This window comes from Akanthomyces muscarius (assembly GCF_028009165.1).
Source record: "Akanthomyces muscarius strain Ve6 chromosome Unknown contig_18, whole genome shotgun sequence".
NCBI lineage: Eukaryota > Fungi > Ascomycota > Sordariomycetes > Hypocreales > Cordycipitaceae > Akanthomyces > Akanthomyces muscarius.
In genome coordinates, this window is record NW_026611618.1 from 1215334 (window position 1) to 1229708 (window position 14375).

Consider the following 14375-nt stretch of genomic DNA (forward strand, 5'->3'; position numbering starts at 1 on the left):
ACCTGCGTTGCTTTATACACTTTGAAAACATGTCCGAGTAAAACGTCGAAACTCCATATGTAGGCTTGTGCAACTAGTCAATCTTGATGCAGACCTTGCCAAAATGCTTCCCAGACTGCAGATGCTCATATGCCTCTTTGAGCTGGTCCAACTTAAATACCTTGTCATCAATGACAGGTCGCAGTTTGTCAGGGTTAGCGTCGATGGCGCGGCACATGTCCTCGAGCTGCACTCTGTTACCCACAAGCACACCACGCGCGGTAAACAGGTTGCTGAGACACTCGAGGAAGCTCGGCTCCTTCTCGTGCTCGGTGCCGCCCACGAAGCCGATAATAGTAATGATGCCCGCCGTCTTGATGGCCTTGATGCTCTGGCGCATCGACGTTGGCCCCGCCACCTCGACGACGTGGTCGACACCGACGCCGCCCGTGATGTCGCGCGCCTCGGCGCCCCATTCGACCGTCTCCTTGTAGTTGATGACGTGGTCGGCGCCGAGCTTCCGCAGCGTCGCCTCCTTGTCCTTGGAGCCCGTGGTGGCAATGACGCGCGCGCCGGCCGCCTTGGCGAACTGCAGCGCCGCGATGCTCACGCCGCCGGTGCCCTGCGTGAGCACCCACTGGCCGGCCGTCAGCGCGCCGTCCGTGTGCCCGTAGAGGGCGTTCCAGGCCGTCAGCGCGGAGCAGGGCAGCGTCGCGGCCTCGAGGGCGGACAGGGCGGCCGGCCGGTGCACGAGGCCCTGCTCGTTGAAGGCGCCGACGGCGCGGAACGTGCCGTCGAGGGCGCCGCCGAGGCCGGTCGCGTTGTTGACGGCGTTGATGGGCCCGCCAATGTGCTCCTGGTTGAAGAGCGTGACGACCTTGTCGCCGGGCTTGAAGCGCGAGACGTGCCTGCCGACGGCGAGGACGGTGCCGGCGCCGTCGGAGCCCGGAATGACATTCTGCTTGGTGGCAAAGGGGTATTTACCCAGCGGGATGATGATGTCGCGGTACTACTCGGAAGTGAGGGGTTAGATATTGGTTGGGATGTGGCTATACGTGTTGGCTGTAAGAGAAACTCACGTTGAGAGATCCAGCCTCCACTGCGGTGTTGTTAGTCGGATGTTGGGAATCTTTTCGAGGGGCTAGATTTAGCACGCAAAGAACACTTACTTTTGACCAAGACTTGGCTGTCTCCTGGCGGATCAACAGGCACCTCGGTGAACTTGAGGGCATCGAAGCCTTCGCTGCCGTCCAGGGAGCTGAGCGACCACTGCTTGGTGGTGGCGGGAATCTGAGCGGCCATGATGCGTGGTATACGAGACGGTACAATGGGAACTTTTTTTTAATTGATAATCACTCAAGAGAGAAGGAATGAGCGGAGGCCAATGTATATATATAGGTGTCGTAAAAAGTTGAAGCCAATTGCGTCTTTTCGTATTTTGTATTTATACATTATCGCCGACGCTGGGCCGCGGGGCCACCGGCCCACGGAAAGTTGCTAGACCTTGACGTCAAAGATACCCCGCTCCCCATCAAGGGAGAAACCCGACTAACTCATTAGTAATTGAGGCATGTATTGTCCTGACATGGTAATTGCACTGAAACGGAGGAATTATGAGCTTTGGACTTGGTAGATCTGGAACGGCCGATATCGCCTTGGCGTTGTTCAGTACTTTTACGGGACGTTGGCTGCATCTACGGGCGCGCCGCCACATGCAAGTCCATCTGTCCATATGTCCGCACGGGTGGAGTCCTCGATGCAAGCAGTTGAATAAATGGTGGTTCTTTGATGTCTTGTATTTTCAATCCTATATTATAAAGCACTGCTTAGAAATCCTAACTCGTCTTGTTCCCTGGGCCCTTTGAAAACTTCTTCTCAACGGCATCCTCCATTGGTCCGCGCGGGTTAGAGGAGAGGTTCTGTTGCCCAACATCGTTAGCGTCAGCCAAACCAGACAAATCGCATGATTCAGCCCGTACCTCTGTTTGCGACTTGGACGACTCTTCAACCTGCTTGGAGGACTTGTCCTTTGAGTGGACACCTTGACCCATGGTGTCGTGCAGCTGAGCACCGGACTGGCGCTCGGGTTCGGGGGATTCTCTGCCTTCGGACATGTTGTGATTTTTTTGCTTTGGCGATTTTGTTACAGGGTGAGTATAGATGGGAAATTGAAAAGTGCAGAGTGAAATATCAACCCGTCACCTTATTTATCCTCTGCAAACGACCGTTATTCAATCTATGACGCAGCCCACTATTGTTGACACCCGTCACCTATCAGGCGCTGGAGTTACAGGGTCCTGATGTCAGAGTGACAGACGGTAATCGCCAATCTCGCAATCTCGCGCAACAAAATCATGGTGAGGTCACTTTCATCAACAGGCAAGATTTTGGGTTTGCTTTGCGATTTTATGACCACAATACCATGATGCCGATTGAAACCGACAATAGCGCCACCAACGCAATGCCCGAGGGGGTGGCGAAAGAAGGTTTCAGTCGATATTATTTGCTCGGAATGAAGAAAGAAAATACAAAGAACTAAAAGACAAGCAAGAAGCAACCGAACATGTTTTGCTTATACAGCCAACACATCTATCTCTCTACTGAAGAGCGTTCTTTTTGCTACAGTGGCGTCTTCTTTCGTCATTCGCATGATGCCCACATGGTGCGGAGCATAGGCTCCGAGGCTACCGAGTCTGTCCATCGAATTCGAAATCTGGATATACGGTACGGGATAGTGAAAGTTTGACCAAAAACAATCACATGTATAACGGTAGGGATGCTCACTGGCCGTTAGCTAATCAGAGACAGCCGTGGCCGTGGGAAGAAGACTCAACGGGCGTTTGCGCTTCATAACCACCACTAGTGCCCCGGCAGCGACAAGCGTAAATGTGTTGCTTTTCATCAAAACAACAGCCTCGAGAAATTTGCGCTCGAGCTCGGGACTGCGTGTGTTTTTCTTCTTCTTGTGGATTTGCTCCCTGTACCTTGTATCGCGGCTTTGAAAGTCTGGCGTGGCACATCTGGCGGCATGCGCCATACATGTGGCTCACTGATGACTCCTTTCCAACAGTATACATGGAAGTGACGCGAGGCGCCGTCTTTATCCGTCAGCGTCACGAGGTGGCCTTTCTTGGATGGGCGTAGCCTGCTTTCGACTTGCCTGGTGCCGTCGTTGTGAACCGATGAAGACTTCCAAGGCGAGGTATCCATGACTTCTTTGAGGCCAGGTCCACTACGGCATGAAGACAATTCAAGTCAAGGAAGACCATTGCGGGCTAGCGCAGACCGGGTGAGATGAGGCCGAAAAAGGCAAGAAAAGTCCGATCCAGATCGCCCTGGGCGCGCTATAAGCCAGCCACCAATACGCCTAAAATGAGTGCTGCAACATAAATAGGTCTGCAGCAAGCGAATTAGACCGACGGCTATCTCCAATAGCTTCCAGCTACTTTGCCATGCAGCCACTAATCCGTCATGTCTGATCCTAATCCAATTCTCGCTTCTAAAACGACGACGACAATCTGGCTATCTCGCTAGCGAGAATAAGGGCATGCCGCATAATGGTCATACGTGTAGGTGTTCAAAAACTCTTGCTTATTTACTCGTTATTTGTTTAAAAGATAATTACATCTACTGACCCTTGTAAATGGTCGTAGCGTTGGCAATGAACGCGTCAAAGACTCCGTCGCCGGTGGTGGGGGTAATAGACTTGGGGACAACCTTGCCGTCGTCACCCAGGCTGTCCACAGTCTTTGCCTTTGTCTTTTCCACCCACTCCTGGGCCGCCTTGTACTCCTCGTCGGCCTTGCTCTTGTCTCCCGCGTCAATAGCCGCCAGCATCGAAATCATGTGCTGGCTGGCCTTGGCCCACTGCATGGCGACCGCGGACCACGGAGCGACCTCGGTGGCAAACGGCTTCATGGCCATGCCGGGGAGCACATCGGAGGTGCTGGCAATGAGCTCGAGGCGTGCCGCGAGAGCGCTGCTGCCCTGCTCATCGTGAGACTTTCGCGCGGCCCAGAAAGCATCAATGTCCTTGCTGAGCTGGGGCGCGCTCTCGGTGCTGTTGCGGTACGGCCAGTTTTGGTTAATGTCGACAAAGGCGAGGAGGGCCTTGTGGACGCCCTCGTCCTTGCCGGCGAGCTCCTGGATGACGGCAGCCCACGATGCTTGGGCCTCGTAGGCGGGGCTGTTCCACGAGTAGTCGCCGTAGTTGCCCAGGGCAATCAGGGAAGCATACGACTGCACCATGGGGTTGGAGGTGAAGCCAATCATGTGCTTGTACAGGTCCGTAGCGCGCTCGGTCAGCGGGTTCAGGAACAGGCGAAAGGGCTTGTTGTCATTGACGGGAAAGTTGTCCCAGATGAAGAGCTTGTCGGTGACATAGGTGGAGTCGGCACGAACGACGCTCTCAACCGTAATCTTGTCGGAAAAGACACCCTCGCCGGTCCACTGGACCCGGATGTCCTTGTCCAGCTGCTTGCCAAACTCGCCCTTGTAAGGGTCGGGAGCGCTACCGGCGTAGTTTGTGGGAACAGTCTCCAGATCGGTGAGGCCTTCATGGGCCTTGATGTACTCCTTCTGTACGCGGTTGAGGTAGTAGGCTTGAGCGTCAGCGATCCAGTGCCAGTCGCCCTTGTTGGGATACTTTGCCTTGTCCGAGTCACAGTGGAACTCTAGAGGAATGTCGTCCAGCGCAATGTAGAAGCTGGAGACACCAAGCTTGCGCAGCTGCTCAAACTTGGAAACGGTGGAGTTGAAGTCGGCGTCGGAGGTGTAGCAGAGGTCCAGGCCGGGGGAGAGGGCATAGGTAAAGTCGACATGGTTCGCGTTGGCCGTCTCAATGAGATCCTTGAGCTGGTCAAGATCATCGCCACCATAAAGCTCGCGCCATGTGGCGCGCAGATACGGATCGCCCTTGGGGGTGTAGACGTAGGTGTTCATCTTGTGCTGGCCGTAGAAGACGTACTGGTCCTTGCGGGCCTGGTGCGACCACGGGATGCCGTAGAAGCCCTCAATGGAGCCGCGAATGGGCATCAGCGGCCAGTCGCGGACCTTGACGCCGGGGACGCCGCGCTTGCTGTTGACAAGCTGGCGAAGGGTCTGGGCGGCATAAAAGGTACCGCGGTCATCGACGCCATTCAGCACAACAGTCGGGTGGCCGTTGTACTTGCCGGCGCCCAGCACGTAGCCTTCGGCGGTAAGGTCCTTGGCGGAGTCACCGGTGAGCGCCTTTGCGGCGGCGGCGGCGGCGCCATTGTCGGAATCGGTGCCAATAAAAATCTGGGTTCCCTTGTCGGAGGCTTGCGTTGAGACGGTAGCCTTGCCGCCGGCACCAGCGACGATGGCTTGAACAGCCTTGATCGTGGGCGAGTCGGTGGCGTTGCCAGTGACAATCGTAACGTCGCTGCTGAGACGAACAGCGCAGGCACCGGAGGCGGCGATTTGCTGCGGAGGGGGCCAGACGGCGGGCAGGCTGCTCTTCTGATCCGAGGCGCCGCTCAGATCAATCTGCGCCGCATCGACATTGCTGCTGGCAACGGGGCTGGCAGCGACCGACCACGAAAGGGCGATACAGGATGCCCAGAGAGCCGCGGCACGCTGTAGATGCAACATGGTGTGTGTTGGGATGTTGCTATTCGTTGGACAAAATAAATATAGCGCTCAGCGAGGTATGTATATATATATCAGTATGTTTGTCGACAATACCGAACCCCAGTTGCACTTGACGGTACATGCAGCTAGCTTTGCCGACGGGTATATACAACGCCACCGGGCTTTAACGACGCCTAAATTCCCTGGAACCGGGTGCTGCACCCCTGCCACAGCTCGACTTTAATATCATTGTTACAACGATTGTGGAATTACTATCTGTCCAGTTCTTCTGTTACGAAGATCAGTTGTACCAGGGTGCTCGACTCTGGCAATTGGTCGGCAATGCATATCGCCTCGTCCCTCGTCTACACAGAGGCGGGAAAGATGCGGGGAAAGGTTCTCCAAGTGACCAGGGTGCTCTAATCGGTCCAATGCTAATTTGCCTGGCCAATTTGGCCTCGGACGGTTCCCGGATTGGCTGTGAGTTTGTGGTCTTCCTTTTTTTCCTATCCAGCCTGAGCATGCCCGCGAATAACACAAGAATTGGTTCAAATGACTGAGATCACGATTTAAACATTGCCAATGAATTGCGCCTCTACCCTTGTTCATGTACGGCCATGAAGTGCATGCATCAAACCCCAAACTAGCATGACATGAACGTCGGGAGCGTGTTGCGCCCTCCCCCTCCATTGCAACGTTGCAAGCAAAGAACAACCTCATTCAGAGCCACTACGCCAATACGAGCCTGCTTGAGGACCAGGATCTTCCAGCTAACTAGCGCTGCCAATACATGTGCCACGCACCCACTTGTGGGCGCTGGAGAAGATGGCCACTATAGCGGCCGGGCTAGCTAGTGCGTACACACAAATGTCACCAGATCACTAACAGATCACAACTGTCTAATATTGAAAATTGAACATTATTTTCTGTTGCTCAAGACATAAGATAAGATTTATAATTAAGTTGACCCAAAGGCTTGAAGGTCCTCAAAATGATGTTAGCATCTTTTTGAGGAATTAACTAACCTTACCCAACGACGCTTGTCCATTTCTTAGCCTGGACGAGTAGCGAGGACGGTGAGTGACTCACTTATTGGCTGTACTGTGGATTTCTAGCATGGACATGCAAATGGGCGAGAGCTCGCAGGAACTCAAAATTCAATGCCTCTAAAACATGAAAAACTTGTTCTTTAGTATTGATCATTCGGCTGTGACAACCCTGTCTTGATCTCTGGTAAATACTTCATAGCCCAGGCACGCACGCATGATTGCTAATTCTCGAAGCACATCAGGATAAAAAATGGCTACATTAAAACATATTCCCATCTGCCTCCAAGAAGACAAATGCCCTAGCAATTCAATGCTGCGAGACATTATAGGCGCATTTCTGACCAAAGAATGGCCGCTTGTGGAACCTGATGCTTTGACAGTCGATTATCACACATGTTTCGCAAATGTCAATTGCCATGTGCAACGACCGAAACCAACGGCCAGTGCACCGGAAGAGCCGCTCAAGGTATTCGTCAAGCTCCACAGAGCGAGCAGCGAGGTCAAGATCTTCAAGCATCTGATGCCAACAAAGCACGCAGAAGCGGTGCTCTGTCACGAATACGCCCAGACTGGACGAGGAGCTCTCATGTACGGTTTCTTTCAGACGAAAGACGGGACATTTGGTCGAATTGATGAGTTTCTGGATTCGCGGATCATGTTACCCGAGGACGCTGAAGATGCCGTCCTGCGGTCCGAGGTCGCCGAGGCATTCGCTTCATTCCATTCAATGAACCACTCTCTCGAGCTTCAGCCAGTCGATTCGTTCTATGCAGCGATTATGGGCGGGCTCGGCACGTTGCAGGGCTCCGACAAACTCAAGTCCATTGGCAAAGCAGGAGGTGTAGATGTGGACCGGTTAATCGACTACGATTTTGCCACGAGAGTGGGAAAAATTGCTGATAAACTGGCGTCTATGGGCGCCAAAACGGGACTTTGTATAAACGACGTGGCCTATATGAACGTCTTGGTAAAAAACGCGCCTTTAAAGGATGAAGAAAGTAGGGTGGCTCTGATTGATTTTGAATTCGCACTGCACAACTACCGAGCATTTGACATCGCTGCGCACTTTGCGGAAAAGACATTTACATGGTCCGAGGAGGAGAGCAAAGGGGCTGAAAGTCGAAAATACACAGACGATGAGAAGAGGCTATTTTGTGAGGCGTACGCTAGACGATGGAACCAGTCAACGGGGGGTGCCGATACGGCAGAGCAGGTGTTTCTCGAGGCACAGCACGGTTCCATGCTGAGCATTGCATGGAACGTGTACAATATGCTTTGTGTCGTAGAAGATCATGGAGAGAAAGGAAGTTGCAATCTTTCGGGACTTAATAATCTGCTGGAAGAGTTTGAGGCTCAGTTTACTCAATTAGGCTTGAATGATTAAAAGCTAGATCACTTCTATTATTCATGAGACTAAAGAAGTCAACTTATACTTGCTCTCTATTTAAGCATGCATTTGCCTTTTTAGAGCTGTTGTTTCTTCATGTCATTTCAGGAAAAGATGAGCAGGTTCGTGTAAGTGCTTATCATTGAAAGGGAGGGTGGACAGGCTCATCGCTCATGGAAATCCTGGAAATTTTCAATTTTACCAGGTTATTTAAATTTCATCCTGACAGGCTATAAATTATGAGAGTCTGCGTCAGAATCCTCTCACTTTGATACAATTGCGAACCCCGTTAGCCAAACCGGGTGCACATTTACGCCGCGAGCCGGCGCATCATGACGCGGACTACCCCAAACCCAGTGGCGATAACCTTTCCACCATGTCTTTGAGCAAAGAACGATTGCATGTTTGCGCATCTCCTGCACACGGCGCCGATCCATCTTTCTTTTCCCTTGCATCATCAAATATCAGAAAAAATAATGTTCACATATTCAGCGGTACAGGCATCAAACGCGTGCATCGCCAGCTCGCTGGCAGAGGGCGCTGTCGCCGTATTTGTCGGTGGCACCAGCGGCATTGGCGAGTACACACTCAAGGAGCTGGCTCGTGAAATGCGCAAACCGCGGATCTACATCATGGGACGATCGCAGACCTCATCCGATCGCATCGCAGCGGAGTGCTAGGAGATCAACCGAGAGGGCCAGTACATCTTTGTGCAGGGCGGCATTGGCCTGCTGCGCAACGTGGACGGTCTGTGCAAGAAGGTGCAGGATCAAGAAAAAGCCATCAATATCGTCCTCTAGAGCGCCGGGACCCTGATCAGCGGGCAAAGTAAGTTCTTTTCTTCTCGTTCTCTCCTCTCCTGCCTCGCCCTCCTTTCTTTTTTCCGGCGGCGGGAGGCGGAACATGCAGCAGCATGCTAACAAAAGCCTCCAGAAACAGCTGAAGGTCTCGATTTTGTCGCTGATTTGCAAGTTTACTCTCGTACTCGCATTATAACAAACTTCATTCCACAGCTAGAGGCCGTCTCCGGCATTCGCCGCGTCGTCAGCGTCTCGACAGGCACCAGCGAGGGCGAGATTGACTTTGACGACTTTCAACTACTGAACGGTGGCGGCATAGGCAAGCAACGTGCGCACAACAGCTCCATCATCTCCCTGGCTAACATCTACTTTGTTGAAAATTCACCCATTATTTCATTTGTTCATGATTACCCGGGGCATGTCAAGTCGGGCATCTCCCGAGGCACGACAGGCGTTCTCAAGGCCGCGTTTCTCGTCATCAATGCTCTAGGGTCGTTGCTTTTCTTCAAGCCCGAGCAGGAGAGCGGCGCTCAACATCTCTACTATCTCACGAGTGCGTGCTACAAGGCCAAGGAAGGCGTCGAGGAATCAGTACCCCTAGGGGAGGGCGTCGCGACGGCCAGAGGCGTCGACGGCGTGTCCGGAAGCGGTGTCTACTCTTGCGACGCCGACAACGAGGAGGCGTCTGACAAGGTTGAGAAGGTCTAGGTACGCCACAAGAAAGAGGGTGCTGTTGAGATGGTGTGGAAGCAAATCCAAGACGATAGGAATGCAGTCCTCCAATCTGCCGGCGAGTAAGCTCGACATGGCAGATGATGTCTCTAGATTTAGTGAGATGCAAAAACCGTATATTTTTCATGATTGTAAGGAATTCCCGACAGCAAATCTTCCATGATCGTGAACACGAACTGAAGCGCCAGCTCAGGCTGTCAGTCATCCCCCAATAACGCCTCTTTCCTGTTGTGGTACCAAACTGTTCTTTGCTTTGGCGAATCTCTGGGTTTTCTGCAGGCAGAAAATGAACAATGCTTCTCTCGCTACTCAGCCCCGATGCCATACGGATTGAAACACGAAGTGGCTGCCCGTAGGATATATTTCAGGCCCCCATCATCGCAGTCGTGGCCATATGCAGTGCAGCAGCGTGTTGGCGTAGGGCTCGGTCACTGTTTCATCTGCGTGCGCCATGGTGGCGCTCAAAAGCAAACATGTGTCTCTAATAGTTTACATGGTAGATGAGAGTTATTTGCATGTATATATGCTTAAATATACCATTGGACGAGGGCCATCCAGTTATTTGACAATGCGCTCGTCGTGGTGGCGTCTTATTGACTGCCCAACCAGGCCACCAGCTGAATTGGGCGCTGCAATTCAGCCTTGAAGTTGTCAAAGACCGGTCTAGCATCGCCCATTGTATGCCGATCACCCGATTTTCCTTTTCCCCGATTCCTCGTGGGTCCCTTTCGACCCGGCAGTTGGGTACCAATATGCAGCCATCTGCTGACCGCCCCAAGTCCGATCGTGTTCGAGAAGGGTCCAGCAGCGACAGGCTCACCGTTGCGCCCTGGCAATCTCAGCTCCTTTTTTTATGCTGCTCTTGCACAAAGTGATTCTTTGCGCTATTTCTGGCAGCAAAATTCAAGGGTGCACAGCCAATACGTGCAGGCTGTCACCTGCGCGAAAGCGAATGCATGACGATGACGGCCGTTATGTGACCACTCTTCTGCCGTCTCGATATGGAGTGTGTGCGGTCGATCTAGCTCGGCTGGTTTCTTTGGTTCATATTATCACTGGAATTTCAGTCTTCGAGGCGCTAGAGAATGTGAAGCGGGAAAGCTCTCGTTTCTTGAGTTTGTTGAGCTTTGCTGGGAGGAGCACGCACGCCCAACTGCCCAAAATCAATACTTGCCATCACAGAAGCCACGAAGAAGCTCCATTTGACGCCTTCGCAGCCTCTTGTCTTACAAACGTCTAGCTGCGCCTACATGGCTTTCAGCAGCCGCCAAGGCCCGTATTGGGCGTGGTCAAGATGGCTTCTTGCTCTTCTTACTGGACAGCTGTCGTCCAGCCACGTCGTGGTCAGGCATCTCAGCTTCAGGATGCACTTTCGAGAATAGAGTAAAAGAAGAACATAAGCAGCAAATTTGCGAATATAAAAGGTGCCGAATACCTCGCCTCTGGAAGAAACTTGCAACACCAAGACAAAAGCCTCTCACTCCTCAGACAGACACATACTGCACAACTCCAACTCTCTCCCCAACGTTCTTCAAAGCCAACTGCCGAAAATGAAGTTCATCAACGCCCTTGTGCCCATTATCGGCTTTGCCGCTGCTGCTCCCTCCGGTGGCTCGTCCCCTTCCAAGGTCAAGATCCGTGGCGTGAGCCTTCTCGGCAGCGGCTGCCCTGCCGGCACCGCTGACGTCCAGGTCGATGCCACTGGCAGTCTCTTCGAGGCGACCTTTTCGGCCTACCAAGTCCAGACAGGTCCCGGTACCAAGGCCATTGACTGGCGCAAGAACTGCAAGCTCACCCTGAACATGGAGTTTGATCAGGGCTTCCAGTACGTCTCCCCTGCACCGGCCGCCGTTTTCCCACTGCAATTGGGACTATTCCCGGGAGCATCTAACAAAACATGAAACAGGTTCTCCATTCTCGACACAGACATGATTGGCTTCGCCGAGATCCCCAGGGGCGCCAAGGGCCAGTGCACCAACACCTTTTCCTTCACCGGCAACGGCGCGCAGCACGTCGACTACGGCATCAGCCTGCCCGGCCACTACAGCGGCAACTTTGATCTGCAGAGCCGCGCCGGCATCGAGTCCTGGTCCCCCTGCGGCGGCAGCACTGCCATTCTCAACATGAACACTGCTTGCAACATCAGCCCGACTCACCTCCCCGCCCTCATTGCTGTAAGTTGAACAACTGCCGAGGCGAGCCTGCTTGCCTGACTCGGTCACACCATCTATCGGTGCAAGAATCATACAAGTCCCTCTCCTCCGGAAACGGAGATACACTGTGCTGATGCAACGCTTTTTAAATCTAGGTCGATCACGTTAGCGGCAAGCTCACGGTCAAGTTTGGCGTCAAGTGGAGAGGCTGCCCCAGACATTAAAGGGAAAAACGTGGGGAGATTGGAATGTGGCTCCTTTGATTGTCCTCGGCAGAGACATCGCTTTTTGTTCCCCTCAAGGTCTGCGCAGCCTCGGTGTCTCTGGTGGTGGATAAACTACGAGTCACGTACAGTTCTGTCGGAAATGTCGAGTTCTCGTCGCTCTTCTCTTTAAGCTAGCTTCCTCTGTCTCTATCTTAACTGTTGTTCGCAAATAAAACCCAAAACGTTGGATCCACGCATCGCTACTTCCAGCATTCGCTCAATTAGAAGCAGTGATTTGTTATATCTTTTGCTTTTGATTCTCTGACTTGATCTTACTCTCTCTTGTGTTCCTCTTTTCTCGATTTTTTCTCGTTTCTCCTACTTTTCATATTTGCCCTGTTTTTTGCCCCTTTCTTCTAATTTTTCTTCTTACAGTAACTTGCAGGCGTCAGCGTTCTTTTTTTTTTTTTTTCTTTTTAGCGCCGCCTTGCATCACAACTCGGTGAACTTTATTGCGCTGAATCGGTCAAGATTCCTTCCACAAAGGAACTTTAGTCTGCATCCCCTCGCCGTCTTTAGTGTGGCACACCACCCCTCGGCCTTCGGCACGGCGAACCTGCCACATGTAGAAGGTCGCGCACGCGGCGCGATTAGTGCATGGAACTTTATTAGTCGCGTTGTTCCTGGCAGCTAACGTTATTGGCGCAGCTCCTTTCCCCCAGCGCAGCCTGGCTTCCAGTAAGCACCAACGGACCGGGGTCTCGATTATGGTTTGATCGTCATTCATTTAATCCTTCTCCTCCTCCGTTCGTATCACAAACACTGTCTTCGCGTGCGGGCCACTTTTAAGCTTTCGGCCCGTCGTCATGTTCGTTGGCAGACACGGCAGACCTTGGAGGATTGTCCCGATACTAGACAGTGTCTCACCACGAACCAGGTTATGCCCAAAGCAATTTCTCCTAGATTTGTTTTTTCCCCGTCATCGTTGGGCCTTCGAGTGACGCCTGTTACATTCTGCAATACAACGAGATTAGCTCCGGCCACTTGCCATCTACGGTGGGAGGCCGATCCTGCGCTCCATCTAGAAGGTCAACTAGGCATCGCCCACTATTAATGCGACTCTGCATGGCGAAAGGTCCGCGCATGTGCTGGTGCATGTATATATATCGTGACGTGCGCCCACTTCGATCCTTTCAGACTCTTCAGGCAGCTTTTTCTCATTTCATATCTTGTCGTCGCCGCAGCATTCCGTCGTCATGTCGCTGAAGAATGTCCTCGCCTTCTTGGCTGCGGCCCAGGCCGTCACTGCAGACTCGTCGCACCCCGTGTACTTCCGCAAGGCTGGTGCGGACACCGCCAAGGGTGTTGCTGCTTTCAAGAGCCTCGCCCTTGCTTCTACTGGCGATGGGTCGCTCGTAAATGAGCAAGTAAGTTGACGCATGATTCAGGCAAGCAGGGCTGTCTCTAATCTCGCATCACTAGGGATTCTGGTTCTCTCACTTCACCATCGGCGCCAGCAAGGATCTCGAGATCCTGATCGACACTGGCTCCTCAGATGCCATCATGAACCCTGGCATCTACCAGCCCAGCTCTACCTCTCAGGATCAAAAACGTCGTTTCAGAATTGCGTACTCGACGACGAACCCCGATGGTTCAGGCTCCCTTGCCGTGAGTACTGTCCTGTGCACAAGGCCTTCGTGCTCAGCGATGCTAATTCTGTTCCCATGCAGGCCTCTGGTCAGGTGTACCACGACGTTATTACCCAGCTTGGCGCCAATCTCACCGTCTCGCAGCAAGCCCTCGGCGCCATTGACAGCCCAAGTGCGCCTCCCACCTTCCCTCACGACGGCCTCATTGGCTACGCCGGCCTGGACAGGGCTGCTCTCCGCGAGAAGCCCTTCTTTCTCTCCCTGTGCGATTCTGGGGCCCTGTCCGCCTGCCGATTCGGCCTTGCTTTCCGCACCGACGGCACCGGCCAGCTGCACTACGGCACCGTTGCCACCGACGAGTTCTCCGGTGAGCTCACCGCCGTCCCAACGACGGGCCTTTGGGCCCTCAACGGCAGCGCCACCGTCAACGGCAAGACAGTCGTTGGTAATATCGCCATCACTACTGACTCGGGCACCACGGTCATTTTCGGCCCCAAGGAGGCTGTCAAAAAGCTTTTCAAAGCCGCTGGCATTACAGCGAAGAATACCGGCAGCACTATCGAGGGTCACTACGACTGCGCAAAGCCCCCTACTGTGGGCTTTAACCTTGGCGGCAAGAATTTCAACATTGACCCTAAAGCGCTCGCCTTTAAGCAGGATGAAAAGGGCAACGACTGCACCGCTAGTATTTTTGGCACGGCTGACTTCGGCAGCAATTGGCTCGTCGGCCAGGCCTTCTTCCAGGGTCGTTACATTGATCACAATGTGGATGACGAGACCATGGGCTTCGCTGACCTCAAGTAAGCAAGCCTGTTTCACGAATTTAAA

The 14375-nt window shown here is 53.1% G+C and overlaps 7 protein-coding genes across 7 annotated transcripts; 4 read left to right on the top strand and 3 right to left on the bottom strand.

The window, feature by feature from the left end:
• Positions 1 to 73: 73 nt before the first annotated feature.
• LMH87_008855 (uncharacterized protein) lies at positions 74 to 1281 on the bottom strand (the record flags this gene model as incomplete). Its single annotated transcript, XM_056202094.1, has 3 exons — positions 74 to 988; positions 1059 to 1078; positions 1149 to 1281. The coding sequence occupies 3 exons, from the start codon at positions 1279 to 1281 to the stop codon at positions 74 to 76; spliced, it is 1068 nt and encodes a 355-aa protein (XP_056056690.1).
• Positions 1282 to 1814: 533 nt separating this feature from the next.
• LMH87_008856 (uncharacterized protein) lies at positions 1815 to 2093 on the bottom strand (the record flags this gene model as incomplete). Its single annotated transcript, XM_056202095.1, has 2 exons — positions 1815 to 1898; positions 1959 to 2093. The coding sequence occupies 2 exons, from the start codon at positions 2091 to 2093 to the stop codon at positions 1815 to 1817; spliced, it is 219 nt and encodes a 72-aa protein (XP_056056691.1).
• Positions 2094 to 3606: 1513 nt separating this feature from the next.
• On the bottom strand, positions 3607 to 5592 carry LMH87_008857 (uncharacterized protein; the record flags this gene model as incomplete). The annotated part of the gene is made up of 1 exon (XM_056202096.1): positions 3607 to 5592. The coding sequence occupies one exon, from the start codon at positions 5590 to 5592 to the stop codon at positions 3607 to 3609; it is 1986 nt and encodes a 661-aa protein (XP_056056692.1).
• A 1421-nt stretch (positions 5593 to 7013) lies between these two features.
• LMH87_008858 (uncharacterized protein) lies at positions 7014 to 8004 on the top strand (the record flags this gene model as incomplete). The annotated part of the gene is made up of 2 exons (XM_056202097.1): positions 7014 to 7086; positions 7160 to 8004. The coding sequence occupies 2 exons, from the start codon at positions 7014 to 7016 to the stop codon at positions 8002 to 8004; spliced, it is 918 nt and encodes a 305-aa protein (XP_056056693.1).
• A 479-nt stretch (positions 8005 to 8483) lies between these two features.
• On the top strand, positions 8484 to 9515 carry LMH87_008859 (uncharacterized protein; the record flags this gene model as incomplete). Its single annotated transcript, XM_056202098.1, has 3 exons — positions 8484 to 8501; positions 8688 to 8754; positions 8941 to 9515. The coding sequence occupies 3 exons, from the start codon at positions 8484 to 8486 to the stop codon at positions 9513 to 9515; spliced, it is 660 nt and encodes a 219-aa protein (XP_056056694.1).
• Positions 9516 to 11089: 1574 nt separating this feature from the next.
• Positions 11090 to 11916, top strand: LMH87_008860 (uncharacterized protein; the record flags this gene model as incomplete). The annotated part of the gene is made up of 3 exons (XM_056202099.1): positions 11090 to 11364; positions 11446 to 11713; positions 11848 to 11916. The coding sequence occupies 3 exons, from the start codon at positions 11090 to 11092 to the stop codon at positions 11914 to 11916; spliced, it is 612 nt and encodes a 203-aa protein (XP_056056695.1).
• Positions 11917 to 13154: 1238 nt separating this feature from the next.
• LMH87_008861 (uncharacterized protein) lies at positions 13155 to 14351 on the top strand (the record flags this gene model as incomplete). The annotated part of the gene is made up of 3 exons (XM_056202100.1): positions 13155 to 13325; positions 13381 to 13566; positions 13629 to 14351. The coding sequence occupies 3 exons, from the start codon at positions 13155 to 13157 to the stop codon at positions 14349 to 14351; spliced, it is 1080 nt and encodes a 359-aa protein (XP_056056696.1).
• Positions 14352 to 14375: the final 24 nt, after the last annotated feature.